Source organism: Xenopus laevis, chromosome 1S (genome assembly GCF_017654675.1).
Source record: "Xenopus laevis strain J_2021 chromosome 1S, Xenopus_laevis_v10.1, whole genome shotgun sequence".
Lineage (NCBI taxonomy): Eukaryota > Metazoa > Chordata > Amphibia > Anura > Pipidae > Xenopus > Xenopus laevis.
In genome coordinates this window covers 75,743,635-75,764,910 of record NC_054372.1, presented here as the reverse complement: position 1 = coordinate 75,764,910, position 21,276 = coordinate 75,743,635, and the positions used below count along the sequence as shown (strand labels likewise).

At 41.8% G+C, this 21,276-nt stretch overlaps 1 protein-coding gene across 8 annotated transcripts in view; it reads left to right on the top strand.

Moving 5' to 3' along the window:
- The window catches only part of helq.S (helicase, POLQ like S homeolog), a 289,002-nt gene that overhangs the window by 111,008 nt on the left and 156,718 nt on the right, over nt 1-21,276 (top strand). For 7 of the 8 annotated variants that reach the window (XM_041579751.1, XM_041579748.1, XM_041579745.1 and 4 more), the window contains one exon: nt 5,886-5,984. The exons of the other annotated variant lie outside the window; for it this stretch is intronic. In XM_041579751.1, the coding sequence (XP_041435685.1) occupies nt 5,886-5,984 (99 nt within the window). The remainder of the gene's footprint in view (nt 1-5,885; nt 5,985-21,276) is intronic. 8 annotated transcript variants of the gene reach the window in all.

The window sequence follows — 21,276 nt, the reverse complement described above, 5'->3', positions numbered from 1 at the left end:
CCTTTCTGTGGCCTCTGCAATCAAAGGGGTGTGAAGGAACCACGCTTACAGTCAGCCAGCCAGCTGCTGGGGAGTGTGCTCACGTGAGTCCCCGGCTTAACCAGTGCTAATGGGCCACACCTGTCTCCCTGACTGACATGGTGCTGCAGATGTTGTTGTTGCTTGGTACAAGGAGCGGATGTCTCCCTGTGTTGCCTGGATGGAGGTAATCAGCTTTGGGCAGTGTATGAGGGGAGGGTGAAGGGAGATTTTGAAAACACCCTTAGGAGCACTGTGAGATGCGTTTCAGTTATGTCCCCTCATGGCTGATTTTTAGTTCCTGAACAGACAAAGTGGTAACTGCAGAAACACTTTATATCAACTGAAGCCCTTTAAGCTGGAGGTAAAACACACCACACCTTCCCTTTTCAGCCTATAAAAATAAGAAAGATGAAAAAAAGAAATATTGTAACATTAACAACGTAACATGCATAAAAAATTTTCAAAGTGTGACTGAAAGTCTAAGAGAGTGTAAAAAGAAAGTTAGGGGATTGGTTGGGGATTGAACAACACTTGGCGTTCTACGGTAACCCATCAATACCAAACTGGTGTCTTCCTTCCATTCCCATGCTTTTTTGGGTATATTTCTAGTATGCATACTCCTGCTTCTTCCAAGCCATCTCCCTCTGGATGCTCTGCATCCGAGGTCTGGTGTATGAGTTGATATATGGATGTAAAATCACTGAATATTCTGCAGGCGAATTGAGGGTCATTAAAGGACCAGTAACATCAAAAAAATCTTTTAAAAAAATCGTTAGTACACATCAAAAAAAACACCAACACAAATTATAATTTAAAATCACAAAGCCTTTATTTTTTTAACAGTGTTTATTTTGTTTTCAAGTTAGGGGGGGGTACAGAAGAGAAAAAAAGGGGAAAAAAAAAAAAAAAAAAGGGGGTATCAGGTACATTCCACACAGTCCACAAAATACAGTATAATAGCAGAGATAAAAGACCTCATCTCAGTACACAATGCATAGCATATACAAGAAGCATAGAGTAATAAATGCAGAGAGACATCGTGAAATCAGGTGCACCTAAATTTATCTCCCGACACGAGCCAGTATACCACTATAGAAGCCCTATTATCTAGGAGTTGGCCTCCGTCCATTCCTCCCAGGTTTTCTCAAATTTGGCGGTGCACCCCCTAGCTAGATATGTCATCTGAATCAGCGGAAGATTTTTATTAATAAGGTCTAACCAAAACTGTAAGGAAGGTACTTTTGGGTCCATCCATTTCATAAGGAGCGCTTTCCTAGCATAAAACAGTAGGCTACGCCAGAGGTCTCTCTTCGCTCTAAAGGGGGTCACCTCGTCTACCACTCCAAGAACACATACTTGTGGTGACATTATTTTGGGGAAAGTCGTTTTGTCCTGTATATGGGTCATCACTCTGTTCCAGAATCTATGCTTTTGGACAGTCACCGTATCGCATCCAGCTAAACGCAATGCAGGCAGATACAAACACTATCGAAACAATCACTCATGTGCAATTCTCTGGCTCGCTGCCAGCCCAGTGCAGAGAACAGAGCAGGAGCGACCGGGGCAGGGAGCGGTGGAGGAGGAGGGGGCCTGGCCAGTCACTGATGATGAGAAGAGGCTGCCGCTGCCAACATTGATTTACAGCTCCCTCCACCGCCTCCACTACCACCGCTTCCTCCAGTGTCCAGGTGAGCGCTTCTTATCTATTGTGCAGGAGGAGGAGGGGGCCCGAGCAGTCACTGCATCGCATCGCAGGCATGAGGCATCCATCTTGCTCCTTCACACGCTGTCTGTAGAGTAGCCAGGGAGGAGAAATGGAGCCCAGCAGCATCGATGGTCGCCCTTTCGCCTTTTCTGTACAGGACAGGAAGTGCAGTTTCTGTAAGTTATTTCTTAATAAAGGCTTTGTGATTTTAAATTATAATTTGTGTTGGTGTTTTTTTTTGATTTGTACTAACGATTTTTTTAAAAACATTTTTTGATGTTACTGGTCCTTTAAGGTAAAGCAAAAAATAGAACAAATGCAAGGCCAGAAAAAATATAGTAAAAACAATATTTTTTGTGAACTTTAAAACTTAAAGGAGAAACAAACCCTTTACCACCCTTTTTTTTGGTAAACGGTTTGTTTCTCTTTTAACACATTTCAATAAGCCTATTGTGGGCCATTATCCGTTACAATCACTCTTGGTATGCCAAGTCTAGCTAGAATTGACTTAGGGGCAGATTTATCAACGGTAGAGGTGAATTTTCGAATTGAAATAATTCGAATTCCGAGCTATTTTTTGTGTACTTCGACCAGGGAATAGTCCTAATTCGATTTGAATTTGAAAATTTGAATATCGAAATTTATCATGTGCTGTCTCTTTAAAAATTCTGACCCTTGATAAATATGCCCCTTAGTATGCATGACTACCTTTTCAGCTTGCAAATCTTGTAGCTTTGCCAGTTCAGGATAGTTTGAGAAGTAGTCCATAACTGCTAGATATTGTTGTCCCCTAAAAGTGAAAATATCCATACCAATTTTCTCCAAAGGAGAGACTGGATATTCTTTATCAAGGTAAGGTTCCTTTGTTTGACACTTATCAGTATTTTATCTTGTTGTGTAGCCTTGGCAATTAGAGACCATAGGGCATGACTAACTGGAACTTGTCTAAATTCACATGTGCAAAAATGTAATTAGTGAAGGTAGTTTCTGAGGCATTCCCAGTCAAATATGCACATGATAGCGTGTCTTCTAGCATCAAGTTCTTTCCTGACTTAGGGTAGGACTACATGGACGATGGGCAAAAACGCAGACTTCACGTTGGATGTGACAGAAATAAGGTAAATAATGGAAATGTCGGGTGGAGTTGCAGCATTGATCTTACACGACACGACTGTTGGATGCAGACGCTGCACGCTGTCTATTAAGCTTTAATTGGTTCTGACTAGCTCTTTCAAGTACTTAGTCCAGTCTAGCATCATGATCTGTATGGCTTTAACTCACACAAGCATATCATCCATTCCTTGCATCATTTGGCGAATAGCGCAATGAAATACTTCTGGTACTGAACTAAGTCCAAAAGGCAACCTCTGAAAACAGTATAGGTTAAAAGGTATTTACATAACTTCTGGCTCTCTTCATCCAATGGTATCTGCCAAAATCCTTTAGATGCATCCAATGTGGAGATGGTGGAATTTAGCTCCAGAAGTGTCTCCCAGAATTTCTGTTCTAGTAGACAAGGGAAAATGCTCTCGTTTAATGCACTTATTCAGGCCTTTGGGATCTAAACATTTTTCTTTTGACCCATTCAATTTCTCATATTTTTTAAGGAACAGTTCAGTGTAGAAATAAAAACTGGGTAAAGAGATGTGCAGTATAAAAAATGTTTCTAATATAGTTAGTTAGCAAGAAATGTAATGTATAAGGGCTGGATTGACTGGATATCTAACATACAGAACAGAACACAACTTCCTGCTTTTCAGCTGTCTAAATCTGAGTCAGTCAGTCAGCGATTTGAAGGGGGGGGGGCACATGGGATATAACTGTTAAGTGAGTTTGCAATTGATCCTTAGCATACAGCTCAGATTCAAAAGCAACAGTTATGGCTTATGTGCCCCCCCCCCCTCAAGTCACTGATTGGTTACTGCCTGGTAACCTATCCGTGGAAACCAAGAGAGCTAAAAAGCAGGAATTAGTGTTCTGTCTATTACGTTAGACACCCAGTCACTCCAGCCTTTATACATTGAATTTTTGGCTAACAAACTATATTATAAACATCTTTGAATAATTCCTTTAAGCCTGTGAGGAATGTTGGAGATCTGGAACAACCACCTTGGTTACGGAATACAGGTGATCTTTAAAGGTGAAGGAAAGCAGGATTACAAAACAGTCCCAAAATGTTCCCAATTACCCCCTGTCCTGAAACACTGGGTTAGATATTCTCTCTTTGCCTTTTAGAAGCGCTGCTCATGCTCCAAACTTGCCTACATTTCACTAGCTTAGCCGGCGCCATGTTCTACATCACTTACCCATAAAACCTAGTTCCCCACTGACTTGCAAAATCATTGTTTAAACACATGAATAAATGCGTTAATGATTATAGACCTCAGACAAAACACAGAGCCTTTCTTCCCCTTATAGCAACATTATCTTCTAAGTGGAGCGGGGAGTTTAGAACAGCATTGTGTCACTATGGTGACAGAAGCTCTCTTGCTCAGCTTACAAGATAGTTTTGTGAACAGGGAGGAAAGGCTGTGTGTTTTGTCTGACTGAAGTCTGTGATCGGTTTATGCATTTATTTGTGTTTAACCAATTATATTACAGACACGAAGTTTGAATAGACTGTTCGGGTTTCATGTGGCACAAATGTCTTTGCTGCAAAGGGAAAACATTAGATTTAATTGCGCGTTACGGTACCCAGGACTTGGGGGAATAGTTGTACACATGTACAAGCCCTCAGATGGGGATTTTTATTGAGACAAAAGCTATATACCTTAAATAATTTGGAATTCAATTTCAGATTAATTTCACAAGGAAACAGTGGGAGAAAAGCTTCTAGTAAGCGAAACATACTGGCCAATACTTTTAGCTGCATTTGTATTTTAAAGTTGGTTCTCCTTTAAATTAAATGCAAATATTGCACTGTCCCAGATTTGGGATGAGTATGCCACCATAAACCCTTAAACACAGTTTGGTTTCTTGCAGAAATTACTTAGGTTGGCCTATATTATATGAATGTATGTATGCCCATAACTAATTTATCTTTAATCAAAGATTCAGTTAGTGCACCAAAATCACAGGACTGACTTTTTATTATTTACTATTTACTATTTTTATAACTTCAGGTCTGTCACATATTCATGAGATGTTTCATGCAATTTAGAAATGAACACGTCTCTCAAATGTGATATTTTTCTTGGAACACCATAGTTCTCACATTTTTAAGCAATGCAATTATATTATCCTACTCTGCCTCTGCAAACTGAAAATTATTGTATACTTCATTAGCTTCCTGCCCAGCTACTGTAAGGAACAGTGCAATTTTTTTTACATCCTCTTCCTCATGTGCCTTAATTGCTCTCTGATATAGCAGAAATCTGGCCCAGTTCTGCTGTTACCTTACATGCTCAGTTCAGGAAGCTGCTCTCCATGCTGTCACTGTAATTACTGGAGCTGGAGCTTGTTCACAAGTGCACTTTTGACACCATGTGTTATTCTGTAAAACTGACAGTGATCAGAATGTTAGACTTTTATTCAGAGAGCTTGTAGTACAGAGCAGTTGAGCCTCATGGCAGAATTTTTTGTTCCTGAACAGACAAAGTGGCTAACCGTAAAAACTGCAGAAATACTTAAAGGAATATGTGTCGGTTTTATTTGTAAATTACATTATTTACACTGCAAATAATTAACTGATGTGTTTTGAAAAAAACATGGTTTTCTGGTGACAGAATCCCTTTAATATCAACTGAAGCACTCTAGTGGCTGGAGGTAAAACACACCAAACCAGGAAGTTCTTGACAATCAGGTGCTGACAGGACACCAGGTAAAAATCTGGTGGGCCCCGCCAACCCAGAAATGCTTCCTGCCCTGAGCGCTGCACCCTTACCGCTTGGGGGGTTGTGGCTGGGGCAAGAGGCAAAAGGGCAGAAGGGGTTGCAGCTGGGGTGTGTGGCCCCGGATGAGCCCCTGAGGAGGCAGCCTGGTGGACCCCAGACCACCAGTCTGGCATTGTATAGATGTCAATCATCTGCAAGAAAATATTTGTTGTATACTTTTAAGCAGAAAGCTTTTTAAATGCCCTCTTCATTGAACACATGTTGAACATGGGGATATAGTGCCCATTTAACAACTAACATCCATTTTACCTTCTTTTCCAAAATAGGTTGAATTAAAAGAATTTGTAAAAGTCTGTGACAGGATATATGAAGTTGACAGCAATGCAGAAAATAACTTAACATTTTCACGTCTTCTCAACTGTAAGGTAATAAAAGGCTTACTTTCACATAAGTTAAATTAATTTGCAAAAAAGTTTGTCATTTCTCAATTATGTCCCCCTGTTGGGTCTGCTATATGGTGGTTGTACCACAGTATGCAGATATCTTTAAAGGAATTGTTCAGTATAAAAATAAAAACTGGGTAAAACACTCGCATATTTGGCTAAGACTTCCACGCCCACTACCATGATCCCTCGAATTAAGAAACTGAATGGAGATGTTACTTCCTCCCCTAAAGAAATCGTTTCAACGTTTCAGGAGTATTATACCTCTTTATACCAATCTCATATAACTAAATCCCCAGCGTCCATTAGTCTTTACTTGAGTCAATTCCCTATCCCCAGTTTGGATTTCCCTCAGGTCGCATTCCTAGAAGCGGATATAACTGTCCAAGAAATTTCGGAGGCTATACATTCCCTTCCGAATAATAAAACACCAGGAGTTGACGGTCTCCCAGCTGAGTGGTATAAAACTGTAGCTAAAGACCTAATTCCCAATTTACTCCTTATGTACAATGCTTCCTTGGCTGACCACCGTCTCCCTCCCTCTTTATATTCGGCCTTGATAATTTTGATACATAAATCGGGCAAGCACCCTGAATCCTGTGATTCCTATCGCCCTATATCACTTATTAACACGGATGCCAAGATATTGGCGAAAATTTTGGCCACCCGGTTGATTAAGGTTATCACTTCTATCATTCACCCGGACCAATCCGGTTTTATGCCCGCTAGATCCACCTCTGTTAATCTTAGACGTCTCTATACCAATCTGCAAATGCTTCATGACAACTCCGGCTCCCGAATCATAGTATCTCTTGACTCTGCTAAGGCGTTTGATACGGTAGAATGGTCCTTTCTGTGGGAGACGCTCAGGTTATTTGGCTTTGGTCCTAAATTTATAGCTTGGGTCCAGTTACTTTATGCACATCCAGAGGCTCAGATTAGGGTTAATAACTCCAATTTTCTACCTTTCTCATTGTATCGTGGCACCCGCCAGGGCTGCCCACTGTCTCCTTTATTGTTTGCATTGGCAATTGAACCTCTGGCCATAATGATTAGACAGGCTACCAATATAACTGGACTCCGTTACAAAACCTGTGAAGAGCGCATTGCTTTGTATGCGGATGATATTTTGCTATTTCTTGCGGACCCAGGCCCTTCCCTTCATAATGCCCTTTCCCTTATCCAAGAATATGGGACGTATTCGGGCTTGAAGGTCAATTGGGATAAATCCTCCATTTTACCGGTGGATCCTGTCCCTGTTGTCCTTCGACCCCCATCTCTTCAATTACAGTGGTCTGACCAAATTAAATATCTGGGAATTATTGTAACTGCCAAAGATTCCTCCTTCCTTGATGATAATTTGCTGCCGTTGCTTAGTACCTTCCTCAAAACGGCAACCTCCTGGAAGGGTCTCCCTTTGACTTTATGGTGGAAAATTAATCTGTTTAAAATGATTTTCCTACCGAAATTTCTGTATTATTTTCGAAATGCTCCCGCGAAGATACCTAAATCATTCTTTAGCAGAGTCAATAGTGCTTTGATCTCATATGTATGGGCGGATAAACGCCCTAGGATCTCCTGGAATTCTCTTACAGCTACTGTCCCGAATGGGGGCCTGGGACTCCCGCATCTTTGGTTTTACTATGTAGCAGCACAACTGTCACATGTGCATGAATGGCTGGTCCCTAATCCAGAAGACCCCAATATGTTATTTCACTCCCTTATCCTAGGTTCGATCGAATCCCTCTGCCACTGCCCTAAAAGGAAGTTAAAGGACTCTGCTATTCTGCCTCCTGTATTGAGGGCCCCCTATGATGCCTGGCAGACTGCAAGGAGGTTGCAGCGCCTGTCGAATCCCTTGCTTACTCCATACACCCCTCTGTGGGGCAATTCCCATCTTCCCCACCTTCGGCATCTGCCTGATTTTATATATTGGCCCATTCGTAACATTAAAACTTTTGGAGACCTGTTACAACATGGGTCATTTCCAACATTTCAGCAGCTACAAGATTCTGTGGCTCCTATGAGTTTGAATGTGTTCCGATTTCTGCAATTGCAACATGCTTGTAGAGCCCAGTTTGGTCCGGGTCCAATTACTTATCATACTTTTCTGTTTGAAGATATTCTTAGAGTGGAGAGTACGAGACAGCTAGTTACTCACTTATACAAAGCTTTGCAAGACCTAGGACCTTCTCCATTTGACTCTGCCCGTCGTAAATGGCAATCAATACTACCAGTGATTAATGATGATATTTGGGAGGAAGCCACCGCTTCTAGCTATGGTTTCCTTATTTCTACTAGGGATAGGTTAATTAATTTTAAAGTTCTCCACCTCTATTACTTTTCACCCCTCAGATTGCATAATATATTCCCCGACAAATCTCCAGCATGTCCCAGATGCCAAGACCCATCCGCAGATTTTTTACATATTTTGTGGTCCTGCCCCAAGATTGCTCGATTTTGGCGTGCGGTGGTTAAATGTATGAGTGATGACTTGGAGCTGCCTCAAGTCCTCTCTCCTGAAGCCTGTCTTTTGGGTGTAGTGGGAGATATGGTTCCACAGAATCACGTTAAAATTTTATACCGTACTTTGCTGTTTTATGCTAAAAAGGCCATCATACTTCATTGGCTTCAGCCTGCACCTCCCTCAGTCCAATATTGGATTGCCTTGGTTAACCGCACCTTACCACTTATTAAACTCACTTATGAAGCGCGTGGCTCCTCAACTAAATTTGAGAAGATCTGGGAGAGATGGCTTGAGGTATATCCTAACCCTAATGTTCAGTGATTGCTTTGTTTTAAACCTGTCCTTGATGACCATACTGTCTTATTGTAATGCCTGCTGACTTCTATTGTGTGGATTGTATATTTTTGATCACACGTGTCTGTTTGATATGTATTGATATGTCACTTTGCCTTTTGCTGAATAAAAGAAAACTTTAAAAAAAAAATAAAATAAATAAAAACTGGGTAAATAGGCGTTGCAAAATAAAAAATGTTTTTAATATAGTAATGTATAAAGGCTGGAGTGACTGGATGTCTAACAGAACAGAACATTACTTCCTGCCTTGCAGCTGTCTTAGTTTCCACTGATCAGTGACTTGAAGAGGTTCATATGGGTCACTAAGTTTTGCTTTTGTATATAACCAGCATGCTGAGAATCAATTGCAAACTCACTGAACAGTTATGTCTCATGTGGGCCCCCCTTCAAGTCGCTGACTCACTCAAAGTTACAGAGTTGAAAAGCAGGAAGAAGTGTTCCGTTATGTTAGACATCTGCTAACTCCAGCCTTTATAGATTACATTTTTGGCTAACTAACTATATTAGAAACATTTTGCACAGCCTATCTATTTTTCCAGTTTTTATTTTTATAATGAACTTTTCCTTTAACCCTTTCCCTACCAGCTGATTTGTCCTAAATGTGAACATCTACTGCAAAGCAGTTTTTAGACATTTTACACTCCTTACATGAATAAGGATTTTTGACAAGAAATAAGGCAAATTATATATAGTTTTTAAGTAATGTATTGGGCTTGAACACTGAAACAAAATGTTGTACTTTTTCTGAAAGCATTTGAGTGAAATATGTAAAAAAAAGCGAAATAAGGTATTTTTACTGACAAAAATGTTACTGTTTGTAAAAACCCCGATTCTGCTGAATCCAACAATACCAGATATGAATTGCTACCCAGTTTTCTTGTCCAGAAGACACCCCAATAAACAGCATTTTGTACAATTTTACATTGAAACTCAACAGACAGGGGTATCTCAAGTTTAACATGGCATATCTAATGCCATAAGTGAAATACCCCCATAAGTTAGGTATTTTTATTAATCGCATACAGTCACAAAGTCAGTAATGAATTTGAGAAATATACTCGAAACATTTTTTTCCAATGAAGCCATATATGAAAGAACAAGTTCTCCTGAACAAAATGATACCCTGAATGTACGTGGTCTCCAAACACCCCAAAGCCGGGGCAATACATAAGGGCAATTTTACCTGGAAAGTTTGGGGCTGCTCTCTAAGTGCACACCTTGCAGTTCTTCAGTCTCAACACCCCCTTACTTGTGAAATACCCCACACAAACTATATGTTTCTTGAAAGTGCACTCCTGCAGCTATTTCGAGGCACCATCCTTGCTTTCCCACATGCAGAATTGGGGACACAGTTCACCACAGAAGTTTCTCCATAGAAGTTTGAGGTTTAGCCTGAAATAATAAAAAAAAGACCCAAGGTTAGATTTTTCCATAGAATTGCCATGACAACTAAAAAAACCCTGCTAAATATCAATCAGTAACTTCTCCCGAACAAAAAATACCCCACATGGAAGGGTGCAACTGAAGACACGGCAACCAAACACCCTAAAACAGGTGCAATAGCTAAATTTGGGGTTGCTCTCTAAGTACACACCTTACAGTTTTTTCAGTCTAAACACCCCCTTACCTGTAAAATACCCCAATAAACTATATATTCCTTGAAAGTGCACACCTGCAGCTATTCAGCTGCACCACCCTTACTTTACTTAATTGTAGATGCAGTTCTTTGTAAAAGTTTACGGTTTGGCCGGAATTTAAAAAAAAAACTCCAAAGACAAGTAACAAAAAAAACCTTCTGAATAGCTACTGAATATTCTACATAGTAACATAGTAAGTTAGGCTGAGAAAAGACAAACATCCATCAAGTTCAACCTTTGAACTATATTTTAACCTGCCTAACTGCTAGTTGATCCAGAGAAAGGTAAAAAAAAAACATCTGAAGCCTCTCCAATTTGCCTCAGAGGGGGAGGACTCCAAAATGGCTAGTCCCTGGATCAACTTGTACTATGAGCTATCTTCCATAACCCTGTATTCCCTCACTTGCTAAAAAGCCATCAACCCCTTCTTAAAGCTATCTAATGTATCAGCCAGTACAACTGATACAGGGAGAGAATTCCACATCTTCACAGCTCTCACTGTAAAAAAAACCCTTCCGAATATTTAGGCGGAACCTCTTTTCTTCTAAACGGAATAGATGACCTGCTGGCAAATAAAGAATTAGATTATTATACGATCCCCTTATATATTTATACATAGTTATCAAATAACCCCTTAAACGCCTCTTCTCCAGCGTGAACATCCCCAATTTGGCCAGTCTTTCTTCATAGCTAAGATTTTCGATACCTTTTACCAGCTTAGTTGCTCATCTCTGTACCTTCTCTAATACAATAATGTCCTGTTTGAGTGATAAAGTGTACGGCATATTTTAGATGGGGCCTTACCAGTGCTCTATAATGTGGAAGAATGACCGCTTCCTGCGTGAATCAATGCACCTTTTAATACAGTTCAAGACCTCATTTGCCCTTGATGCTGCTGACTGGCATTGCTTGCTACAGCCAAGTTTATCATCTACAAGGACTCCAAGGACCTTTTCCATAATGGATTTGCCTAGTGCAGTCCCATTAAGGGTATAAGTGGCTTGGCTATTTTTACATCCCAGGTGCATGACTTATCAACATTGAATCTCATTTGCCATTTAGCTGCCCAGATTGCCAGTTTGTCAAGATCCTGTTGCAAGGATGCCACATCCTGGATGGAATTAATTGGGCTGGATAGTTTTGTGTCGTCTGCAAACACTGATACATTACTTATAATACCCTCCCCTAAGTCATTAATAAACAAGTTAAATAAAAGTGGACCCAATACCGAGCCCTGAGGGACCCCATTAAGAACCTTACTCCAAGTAGAGAATATACCATTAACAACCACCATGTGCAAACAACTTCATTAAGTCCAACAGACCTTAGTTTAGAAAGCAGTCATTTGTGGGGCACGGTATCAAATGCTTTGGCAAAATCCAAATAGATCATATAAACTGCCCACCACTGTCCAGCATCTTACTTACCTCATCATAAAAAGCAATCAAGTTTGTCTGACATGACCTATCCTTCATAAAGCCATGCTGATTGCTGCTCATAATGCCATTTACTAGGACAAAATTTTGAATGTGATCCCTTAACAAGCCTTTAAATAATTTGCCCACCACAGATGCCAAATTTACTGGCCTATAATTGCCAGGCTGAGATAGTAATCCCTTTATTAATATTGGAATGACATCAGCTTTCCTCTAATCCAAAGGTACTATACCAGATGAAAGTGAATCTGCGAAAATCAGAAATAGGAACTGGTCTAAAACTGAACTAAGCTTTCTTAGAACCTGGGGGTGTATGCCATCAGGCCCTGGAGCCTTGTTTACATTAGTTTTTATTAAAGCTTTATGAATCATATCCTGTATCTCCAGTGCATCCCCAGTGTTTTTGAACCAATGTGGGTGTGGTTGGGCAGCATGTTGCCCCCTAAAATCCTGCCGCCTTAGGCCCGGGCCTAGGTGGCCTTTCCACAAATCCAAGAGAACTGATTTAACACATTTGCTTTTTGTGTATCGGTTACAACCATACTGGTACCATTATTCAATGGAGCAACACTCTCAACCTGCATCTTTTTACTTAATATATATAAAAAACGTTTTGGGGTTAGTCTTAGCCTCCACCACAATGTACTCTTCATTTCCTTTCTTTGCCTTCCAGATTGCTGATTTACAACATTTATTATAGTGTTTATATTCATTAAATGCAGCTTCTGTCCCAATAGACATGTAGTTTTTGGATGCCTTTCTCTTCTTTCCTATTAACTTCTTTACTTCTATATTAAGCCACATACTGTAGGGTGATTCTTAGAGCTTCTACATTTACTCCTTAAGGGAATAAATTGAGAACAGTAATGATTTAATATAATTTTAAATGACAACCATTTCTGTCCGTGTGTTTAGCTGAAAACTTAATGCCCCAATCAATGCTCTGAAGAGCAGCCCTCAAGGCACTAAAATGAGTTTTTCTGAAATTCATGTTTTTTGTTGCCACAGTGTATATTTGTTTTTTTGCACCAGACATTAAATGATATAACATTTTGATCACTATTACCCAGGGGTTCAATGACCTGCACATTTGCTATAAGTTCTGAGTCATTTGAGATCACTAGAACCAGAATTATATGTTTAGTGGTGTTAGTGAAGCATCTTCAGATCATTTTGTTTCATCTATACTTTTCGGTCTCCTTGGGTAATGCTGCTTTTTTTTAACATTTAGAACAACAAATAGAAAATCTGCAAAATTTTGAAAAAAACATTTGCAACCATATATTCATACTATCAGAAATACAGGTGCCTTCTGTAACTGCACTGAAAGGTGAGCATTTGAGATGCCAACAATAAACTTTTATCATTAGCTAAAGAGGTGAAATCCACTTATGTCAAAAGTCTAATCACTCTCCTTGTCACCTAGCACCTAAATAGGCTATACAACCACATCATGCCAATATGCGGCATGCCAATCACAATTCTGCACAAAAAAAGCTGAATGCCTACAAAAGTACAAATGATATATTACCCAGAAATAAAGAATCTGCACTGAAAGCTGAGCTATTGAGTTTTCAGTTGTTTCAAGTGCTCTGTTTCTCTCCAACCATCTCAGCTATGCATTCATTATAGTATTAACTACTATCCAAAATAAAGACAGACAATTAGTCTAAACTTTTGAAATAAAAACTGTTCTCATTTACCAGCAAACCATAACTTTCTTTTCCCAACTGCAAACAAAAACCCTGAACATGCAAAGATCAGTAAAGTAAAATCTGAAATGTTGCCCAGAAATACCGATATACTCAGCAGTTGCACTCAGAGAGAAGAAATGATCAGCAGATAAAATGAAATAATCTCATAGAGTCATCACACACCACAATTTTTTAGGCGTCTTTGTTATTCACCTAACACCTCACTTGGCTGCACCCCCTAGTGCTAGCTATAACCTTATGAACACTTTAGGTAAAAGAAAATAGCAAATTAACCATGACATAAAAAGCTAGGAGTGCCCTGAATATAAATTTTGCACAAAGCGGGATGGTGATTCTTATAATAAAGCCAATCAGTACACAACTTGCAGCACTGAGGGCAGCGGCAAACGTGAGGAAGGAAAGGAGGCTCGCAGAGCAACCACTGGCAGGGGCTAGTGGAGTGGGGGGAGCTAGAAGGGGCAGTGGAGGCTAAGGGTGGCATGTTTGTTACAGTTACGAGGGGAAGTAGGGGACAGAAGGGTATGGGGACTGGTCCACAGCTTGTCCAAAACAACAGATTCGCCATTATGGCTGAAGATGCTGGGGAATAAAGCTCTGAACTGGCGTGTATGGAGCAGGCTGACTCTCCGAGCACCCTGGGAGACAGTGGCTCTAATACGGGTGGTGGGGGGAGTGCAAGAAAGGAAAAGGCAGGTTTTAGTTATAGGGGATTCAATTATTAGAAAGGTGGATAGGGCAATCTGTCGTAAGGACCCTTCATGCCGAACAGTCTGCTGCTTGCCTGGTGCTAGGGTTCGGCATGTGGTGGAACGAGTGGACAGATTATTGGGAGGCGCTGGGGAAGACCCAGCAGTCTGGGTACACATAGGTACCAATGACAAAGTTAGAGGAGGTGGTGAAGTCCTCAAGAACAATTTTAAAAAACTAGGAGTAAAGTTGAGGGTGAGGACTTCCAAGGTAATTTTCTCAGAGATATCACCTGTGCCATGAGCACAGCTAAGAAGACAACGGTAGCTTAGGGAGATTAATGTGTGGCTGAGAGATTGGTGTAGGGAAGATGGCTAGACAGTTGGAGGAGATTTTAAATTAGGTGTGGGGGGGAGGGTTCAGTAAAAGATTCAGTGGAAGACCGGTTAGATGAGATAGTGGGCAAATGAAGGGAAAATGGAGTGGAGATTTGGTTGGGAGTACTGTTAAGGATAGGGAGGACCACATGTCATATGTTCAATGTGGTACCAGTATTAAATGTATGTTTACAAATGTAAGGAGAGCTGGAGGTGCTGGTGCTGGAGGGAAAATATGATGTGATTGGTGTGGCCAAAACATGGGCAGTTAATATCAGCAGCTATACTTTGTTTCAGAGGGACAGAGGCAATAGAAAAGGAGGAGGGGTATGTCTGTTTGTTAGGCAGGATTTAAAAGCTTATATTGTGGAGGAGGTTATGTTAGAAAATAAGGGTCTTATGGGTGGAGTTTTTCACCAATTGTAAAGAGTGCAGCAAATTAATTGTAGGGTTATGCTAAAGATCCCCTAATGTAAGTGAGGAGGAGGAGGAGGCTAATCTCCTGATGCAAATAGAAAAGGCTGCTAGTTTGGGTAAAGTAATAATAATGGGGAATTTTAATTACCCAGATATTGACTCGAACAACCGTACTGCCAGATCAGTTAATGGGAACACGTTTATAAACTTGTATGCAGGACAATTTTATTGCACAGCTTGTTGAGAAGCGAACCAGAAAAAAATTTATTCTGGATCTAGTAATCTCAAATGACCCAGAACTTATAGCAAATGTGCAAGTCATTGAACCCCTTGGTAATAATGACCATAATGTTATATCATTCATATACCATGTGCTATCTGGTTACCTTCCCATTGTTCTTTTGTTTGGCTTCTGGGGGGAAAAGCGAGGGGGGCGATATCACTCCAACTTGCAGTACAGCAGTAAAGAGTGATTGAAGTTTATCAGAGCACAAGTCACATGACCAGGGGCAGCTGGGAAATTGACAAAATGTCTAGCCCCATGTCAGATTTCAAAATTGAATATAAAAAAATCTGTTTGCTCTTTTGAGAAATGGATTTCAGTGCAGAATTCTGCTGGAGTAGCACTATTAACTGGTGCGTTTTTAACATGTTTTCCGATGACAGGATCCCTTTAAGTATATTAATAGTATAAAGATGCAGGTTGCAGGTGTTGCTCCTTTAAATAATGGTAACAGTATGGTTGTAACAGATACAGAAAAGGCAAATGTGCTAAATCAGTTTTTTTCTTCAGTCTATACAATAGAGTCTGAGTTCCCAGGCTCACTTCATAGCTGCAATGATGGCTCAGCTCTATCTAGTCAGTGGCTGACTCAGGATATGATTCATAAAGCTTTAATAAGTATTCATGTAAACAAGACTACTGATGGCATACACTCCCAGGTTCTAAGAGAACTTAGTTAATTTTAGACCAACCCCTTTTTCTGATTTTCTCAGATTCACTTTCATTTGGTATGGTACCTATGGATTAGAGAAAAGCTGATGTAATTCCAATATTTAAAAAGGTATTATGATCTCAGCCTGGCAATTATAGGCCTGTAAGATTGACATCTGTGGTGGGCAAATTATTTGAAGGCTTATTAAGGGATCACATTCAAAGGTTTGTCCTAGTGAATGGCATTATGAGCAGCAATCAGCATGGCTTTATGAAGGATAGGTCATGTCAGACAAATCTGATTGCTTTTTCTGATAAGGTAAGTAAGGTGTTGGACATTGGGGGGCAGTAGATGTGATCTATTTTGATTTTGCTAAAGCGTTTGATACCGTGCCCCACAAATGACTGCTTTCTAAACTAAAGTCTGTCCTGCTTAATGACGTTGTTTCCACATGGATAGGAAACTGGTTACAGGATAGGGCGTAGAGGGTGGTTGTTAATTGTACATTCTCTGCTTGGAGTAAGGTTCTTAGTGGGGTCCCTTAGGGCTCGGTATTGGGTCTACTTTTATTTAACTTGTTCATTAATGACTATGGGGAGGGTATTTTAAGTAGTGTTTCTCGGTCGTCCCTAGGCAGCACAGGGCACTAGTGGGTTAATACACCGTTCCCTTTAGGAGGCAGGATGGAACAAAACTTTTGATCCCTCTGAGGGATCCTCCTCTTCCTTGTATTAACCCCGCCTACTTTACTTTAGTTTTTTTCCATCCTGCAAGGAGGTAGGATGTGTGGGAGCTAAGCTCCCATTCATTATCAATTTTTATTTTATTTTACTTTATTTTTGTTTTTTTCAGGGGGTAAGCTTCAGCGCTGCCCTGGTAGCATTGTCATTTTATGACATAGAGGCAAGCTTCAGCGCTGCCCTGGTGGGGTTTCACCGTATGTCTCACCCATTGTTCAGGCAAGCTTCAGCGCTGCCGAGTTCGGATTGGGCGAAAGGCATGCCTTAACGCTGCCGGAACGCCGTCCCTCATTGAGACGCCGCATCAACCGGCATTACACTGCGCTCAAATCTCGCGCCAAACGTCGCGCACTTCCGGGCGCCATCTTGGATGCGCACACGGCGAAGAGTATTATACTTAGCCGCACGGCCATTTCCCGCTCCACACTCTGCAGGAGTGACGCGTCGGAAAGTCAGGGGATCCTATTAAAGATCCGGTTCCTACTGGTACAGCTTATTTTTTTTTTTCTCCTTTTCTCTGTACTATTTCTCTCTTTCATTACTAACAGTCTGCATAGCCTAACATGGCGTCTGACCCCAATAAAGCAAATGTCTCTGCACAAGATAAGACAGACACTCAGTCAGGTTCAGATTCAACCTCAATATCTGTGAAAAAGAGACATAAGGAGAAGGAAGTTCAGCAATACCAGAAAAAGCGCAGACCCACAGAGGTGAAAGCTGATTCAGCAGCATCTTCTGCTTCACAGATTCCAGATTGGTTTCAGCCATTTCAGGCATCATTACTGACTATGTCATCTGCTATTGAAAAAATAGCAGCTAACCAAATATCTCATGCTCCACAGTTAGTGACTCAAAACCCCTCTCAAGCAGAGGTAGATTTACATTCCTCAGACGAGGAAGGGATAATTCCTGAGGACGATTCAGACTGGGAAGATGAGGAACACTCTAATCCACATCTAGAAAGCTCCCACAAATCCCAATCGGAAGCTATTCATTCGCTGTTAGCAGACATGTTCCATACGCTAGGCATTCAAGAGGAACACAAAGAATCCAACAAGCTGGATAAACTATTTAGCCCCACTATAAGGAAACAAAGATTTTTTCCTGTACATGAGACTGTGCAAGAGGTCATTAACAAGGAATGGAAAGCCCCAGACCGCAGAGCAGTCAAAGATAAGAGAATGGATATTTTATATCCTTTCAGCCAAGCTCATAAAGATAAATGGGAAACCATACCCAAGGTTGACGCCCCGATAGCTAGATTAGCTAAACGTACGACTATACCTTTAGAGGACGGAACAGCGTTCCGTGATCCCATGGACAGGAAGGCTGAAAATCTTTTAAAGAGCTCTTTTGCCTCATCTACAGCGGCATTTAAACCGTCCATCGCAGCAGCATGTGTTGCGCGAACTATGACCCTATGGTTAGAAGAAGCGTTATCAGGTTGTTCCGAGGATTCTTTCGACATGCATGGTCATCTCTCAAAGGTGCTTAATGCAGCACACTTTCTATGCGATGCCTCTATGGACACACTTCAATTACAAGCCAGGGCCTCCGCATTTTCAGTAGGTGCTAGAAGAGCACTTTGGCTCAAATCTTGGAGTGCGGACCCAGCTTCCAAGAAGAATTTAGTTACTCTGCCATTTTCAGGGTCTTCACTCTTTGGGCCAGAACTAGATACTTTGATAAATAAGATCACTGGAGGAAAAAGCAACTTTTTACCTCAAGACAAAAAATCTAAACCTCCAAACACACTGTCAAGAAGACCATTTAGGTCACCGAATTTTGGGAGAACTTCTCTGCAGCACTCCAGACAACCAACCTACTCTAACCAACCCAAGGGTAATTTTCGTCCCCCCAAGAAACCCTCCTGGAACTTTCAGAGACGCACTCCCACTGGAGCAACTGATAAGACACGAGACGCATGAAGGGGCAGCCTCCCCCGATCTTACGGAGGCGATAGGGGGGCGCCTCTTGAAGTTCAGGGACACCTGGCTAGCCACAACTTCAGACACCTGGGTCCACAACATAGTTTCAATGGGCTACAGACTACAGTTTCACAGGTCACCCCCCCAACGATTCATTCAGTCAACCCTGCCTTCCCTACCAAACAAACAGAAAGCTCTGAAGCTAGCAATACAAACTATGCTCAAAGCCAAGTCAATAATCACAGTTCCCACAGATCAATGGGGGCTCGGTTTTTATTCCAATCTGTTTCTGATACCCAAGAAAGATGGTTCACAACGTCCTGTCCTGAATCTAAAATTTCTAAACAAATTTCTCTATGTACCTTCCTTCAAAATGGAATCTCTGAGATCCGTGATTGCAAACGTGGAACAAGGAGATTTTTTCACGACTATAGATCTAAAGGACGCTTATCTACACGTCCCAATCCATGTGGAATCTCAACAATTCCTTCGTTTTGCAGTTCAAGGTATCCACTACCAGTTTCAAGCTCTTCCTTTCGGCCTCGCTACGGCTCCCAGAGTATTCACGAAACTTATGGCAGCTCTAGTAGCTCACTTACGACAACTAGATATCGTGGTGCTACCGTACCTAGACGATCTACTGATTCGGGCGCCTACATACTCATCGGCCTTGGCCCACACAAACCTCTGCAAAGAAGTTTTAGAATCTCACGGCTGGAAAATCCACTTTGCAAAAAGTACTTTAATTCCAACTCAGTCCATCATCTTTCTGGGAGTCCAGTTCGACTCTCTGCAACACAAGGTTTTTCTAACGATTCAAAAGCAACTCAAGCTTCAGGCTGCGGCAGATCAGGCAATATCCCAAAGGTCAATCTCGGCCAGGGACTGCATGCGACTACTAGGACTTATGACCTCAGCCATAGAGGTCGTACCTTTTGCTCAAGCCCACATGAGAAACCTCCAGCTGGATTTTCTCAAAAAATGGCGCGGAGATTACAACAAGCTGGACTATCCAATTTTTCTATCAGCGACAACCAAAATTTCTCTTCGTTGGTGGAGTCAAATAGACAACATCAAGAAAGGAAAACTGTGTTCCATTGCAGATTGGGCAATTCTCACCACAGACGCCAGTCTCACAGGCTGGGGCGGCGTTTTCAACCACAGGTCTGTACAAGGTCGGTGGTCACAGGCGGAAGCCTCGCTTCACATCAACGTTCTGGAACTGAGGGCGGTTTTCCTGGCGCTAAGTCACTGGTCGGATCTTCTGAGGGGATGCCCAGTAAAAGTCCGGTCAGACAACGCTACGACGGTGGCTTATATAAACCACCAGGGAGGCACTCACAGCAGTGCAGCATGGAAAGAGGTGTCCCGCATTCTGCAATGGGCGGAAAACAATTCGTGCAGGCTAGCGGCCGTGTACATCCCAGGTCAATTGAATTGGGAAGCAGACTTCTTAAGCCGAACCACTCTCGATCCGGGAGAATGGGCACTGCACCCGGAAGTGTTTCAACAACTTGCGAACATGTGGGGGACACCACAGATGGATCTGATGGCCAGCAAGTTCAATCACCAAATTCCGGAGTATTGTTCCAGATATCAAGACCCAAATGCTTGGTCAGTGGATGCAATGACGTCAGCTTGGGACTTTCAACTTGTCTACATTTTCCCGCCCATACCAATGATCCACCCGGTTCTCCGTCGCCTGTGTCTATTCCGAACGACAGCAATAGTGATAGCACCTTTTTGGCCCCGGAGGGCTTGGTTTTCAGATCTAAAGAGACTGTCAATTGCTCCCCCGTGGCCGCTTCCTCAACGGCCGGACTTGCTTCAACAGGGCCCCTGTTGGCACCCATCTTTGGAAAGGTTATCCCTGACGGCTTGGCTCTTGAGAGCTCCATCTGGAAGGGCAAGGGTTTCTCGGACAAAGTCACCACCACTCTGTTGAGAGCACGCAAACCAACAACAAGATCTACCTATCACCGCATATGGTCCTGCTACATCGACTGGTGTAACCAGAGGCGCTCGAATTATACACAGTGCACAATTCCTCTTCTCCTGGAATTCCTTCAGCAGGGCATGAATAGAGGATTGGGAGTCAATTCGCTGAAAGTCCAGATCTCCGCATTATCAGTGTTCTTTCAACGGCAGCTAGCGTCCTTTCCGGATGTCAGGACTTTTATCCAAGCCGCCACACAGATCAGACCTCCATATAAAGATCCTTTACCACCATGGAACTTAAATTTCATTCTTCAAGTACTGCAGGGTCGCCCTTTCGAACCACTAGCGTCCATAGATATGAAGTTTCTCACTTGGAAGGTGGCGTTTTTAGTGGCTATTTCGTCAGCGAGACGAGTTTCGGAAATTGGTGCTCTTAGCTGTAAACCACCATTTTGCATCTTCCACGAGGACAAAGTAGTACTAAGAACTGTTCCATCCTTTCGTCCCAAGGTGTCTTCTGAATTCCACCTCAACCAGGAAATTGTCCTCCCATCCTTCTGTCCGAAACCGTCCTCTGACCTCGAGAGACGCTTACACACACTGGATGTGGTTCGGGCGCTCAAATTCTATTTACATAGAACGG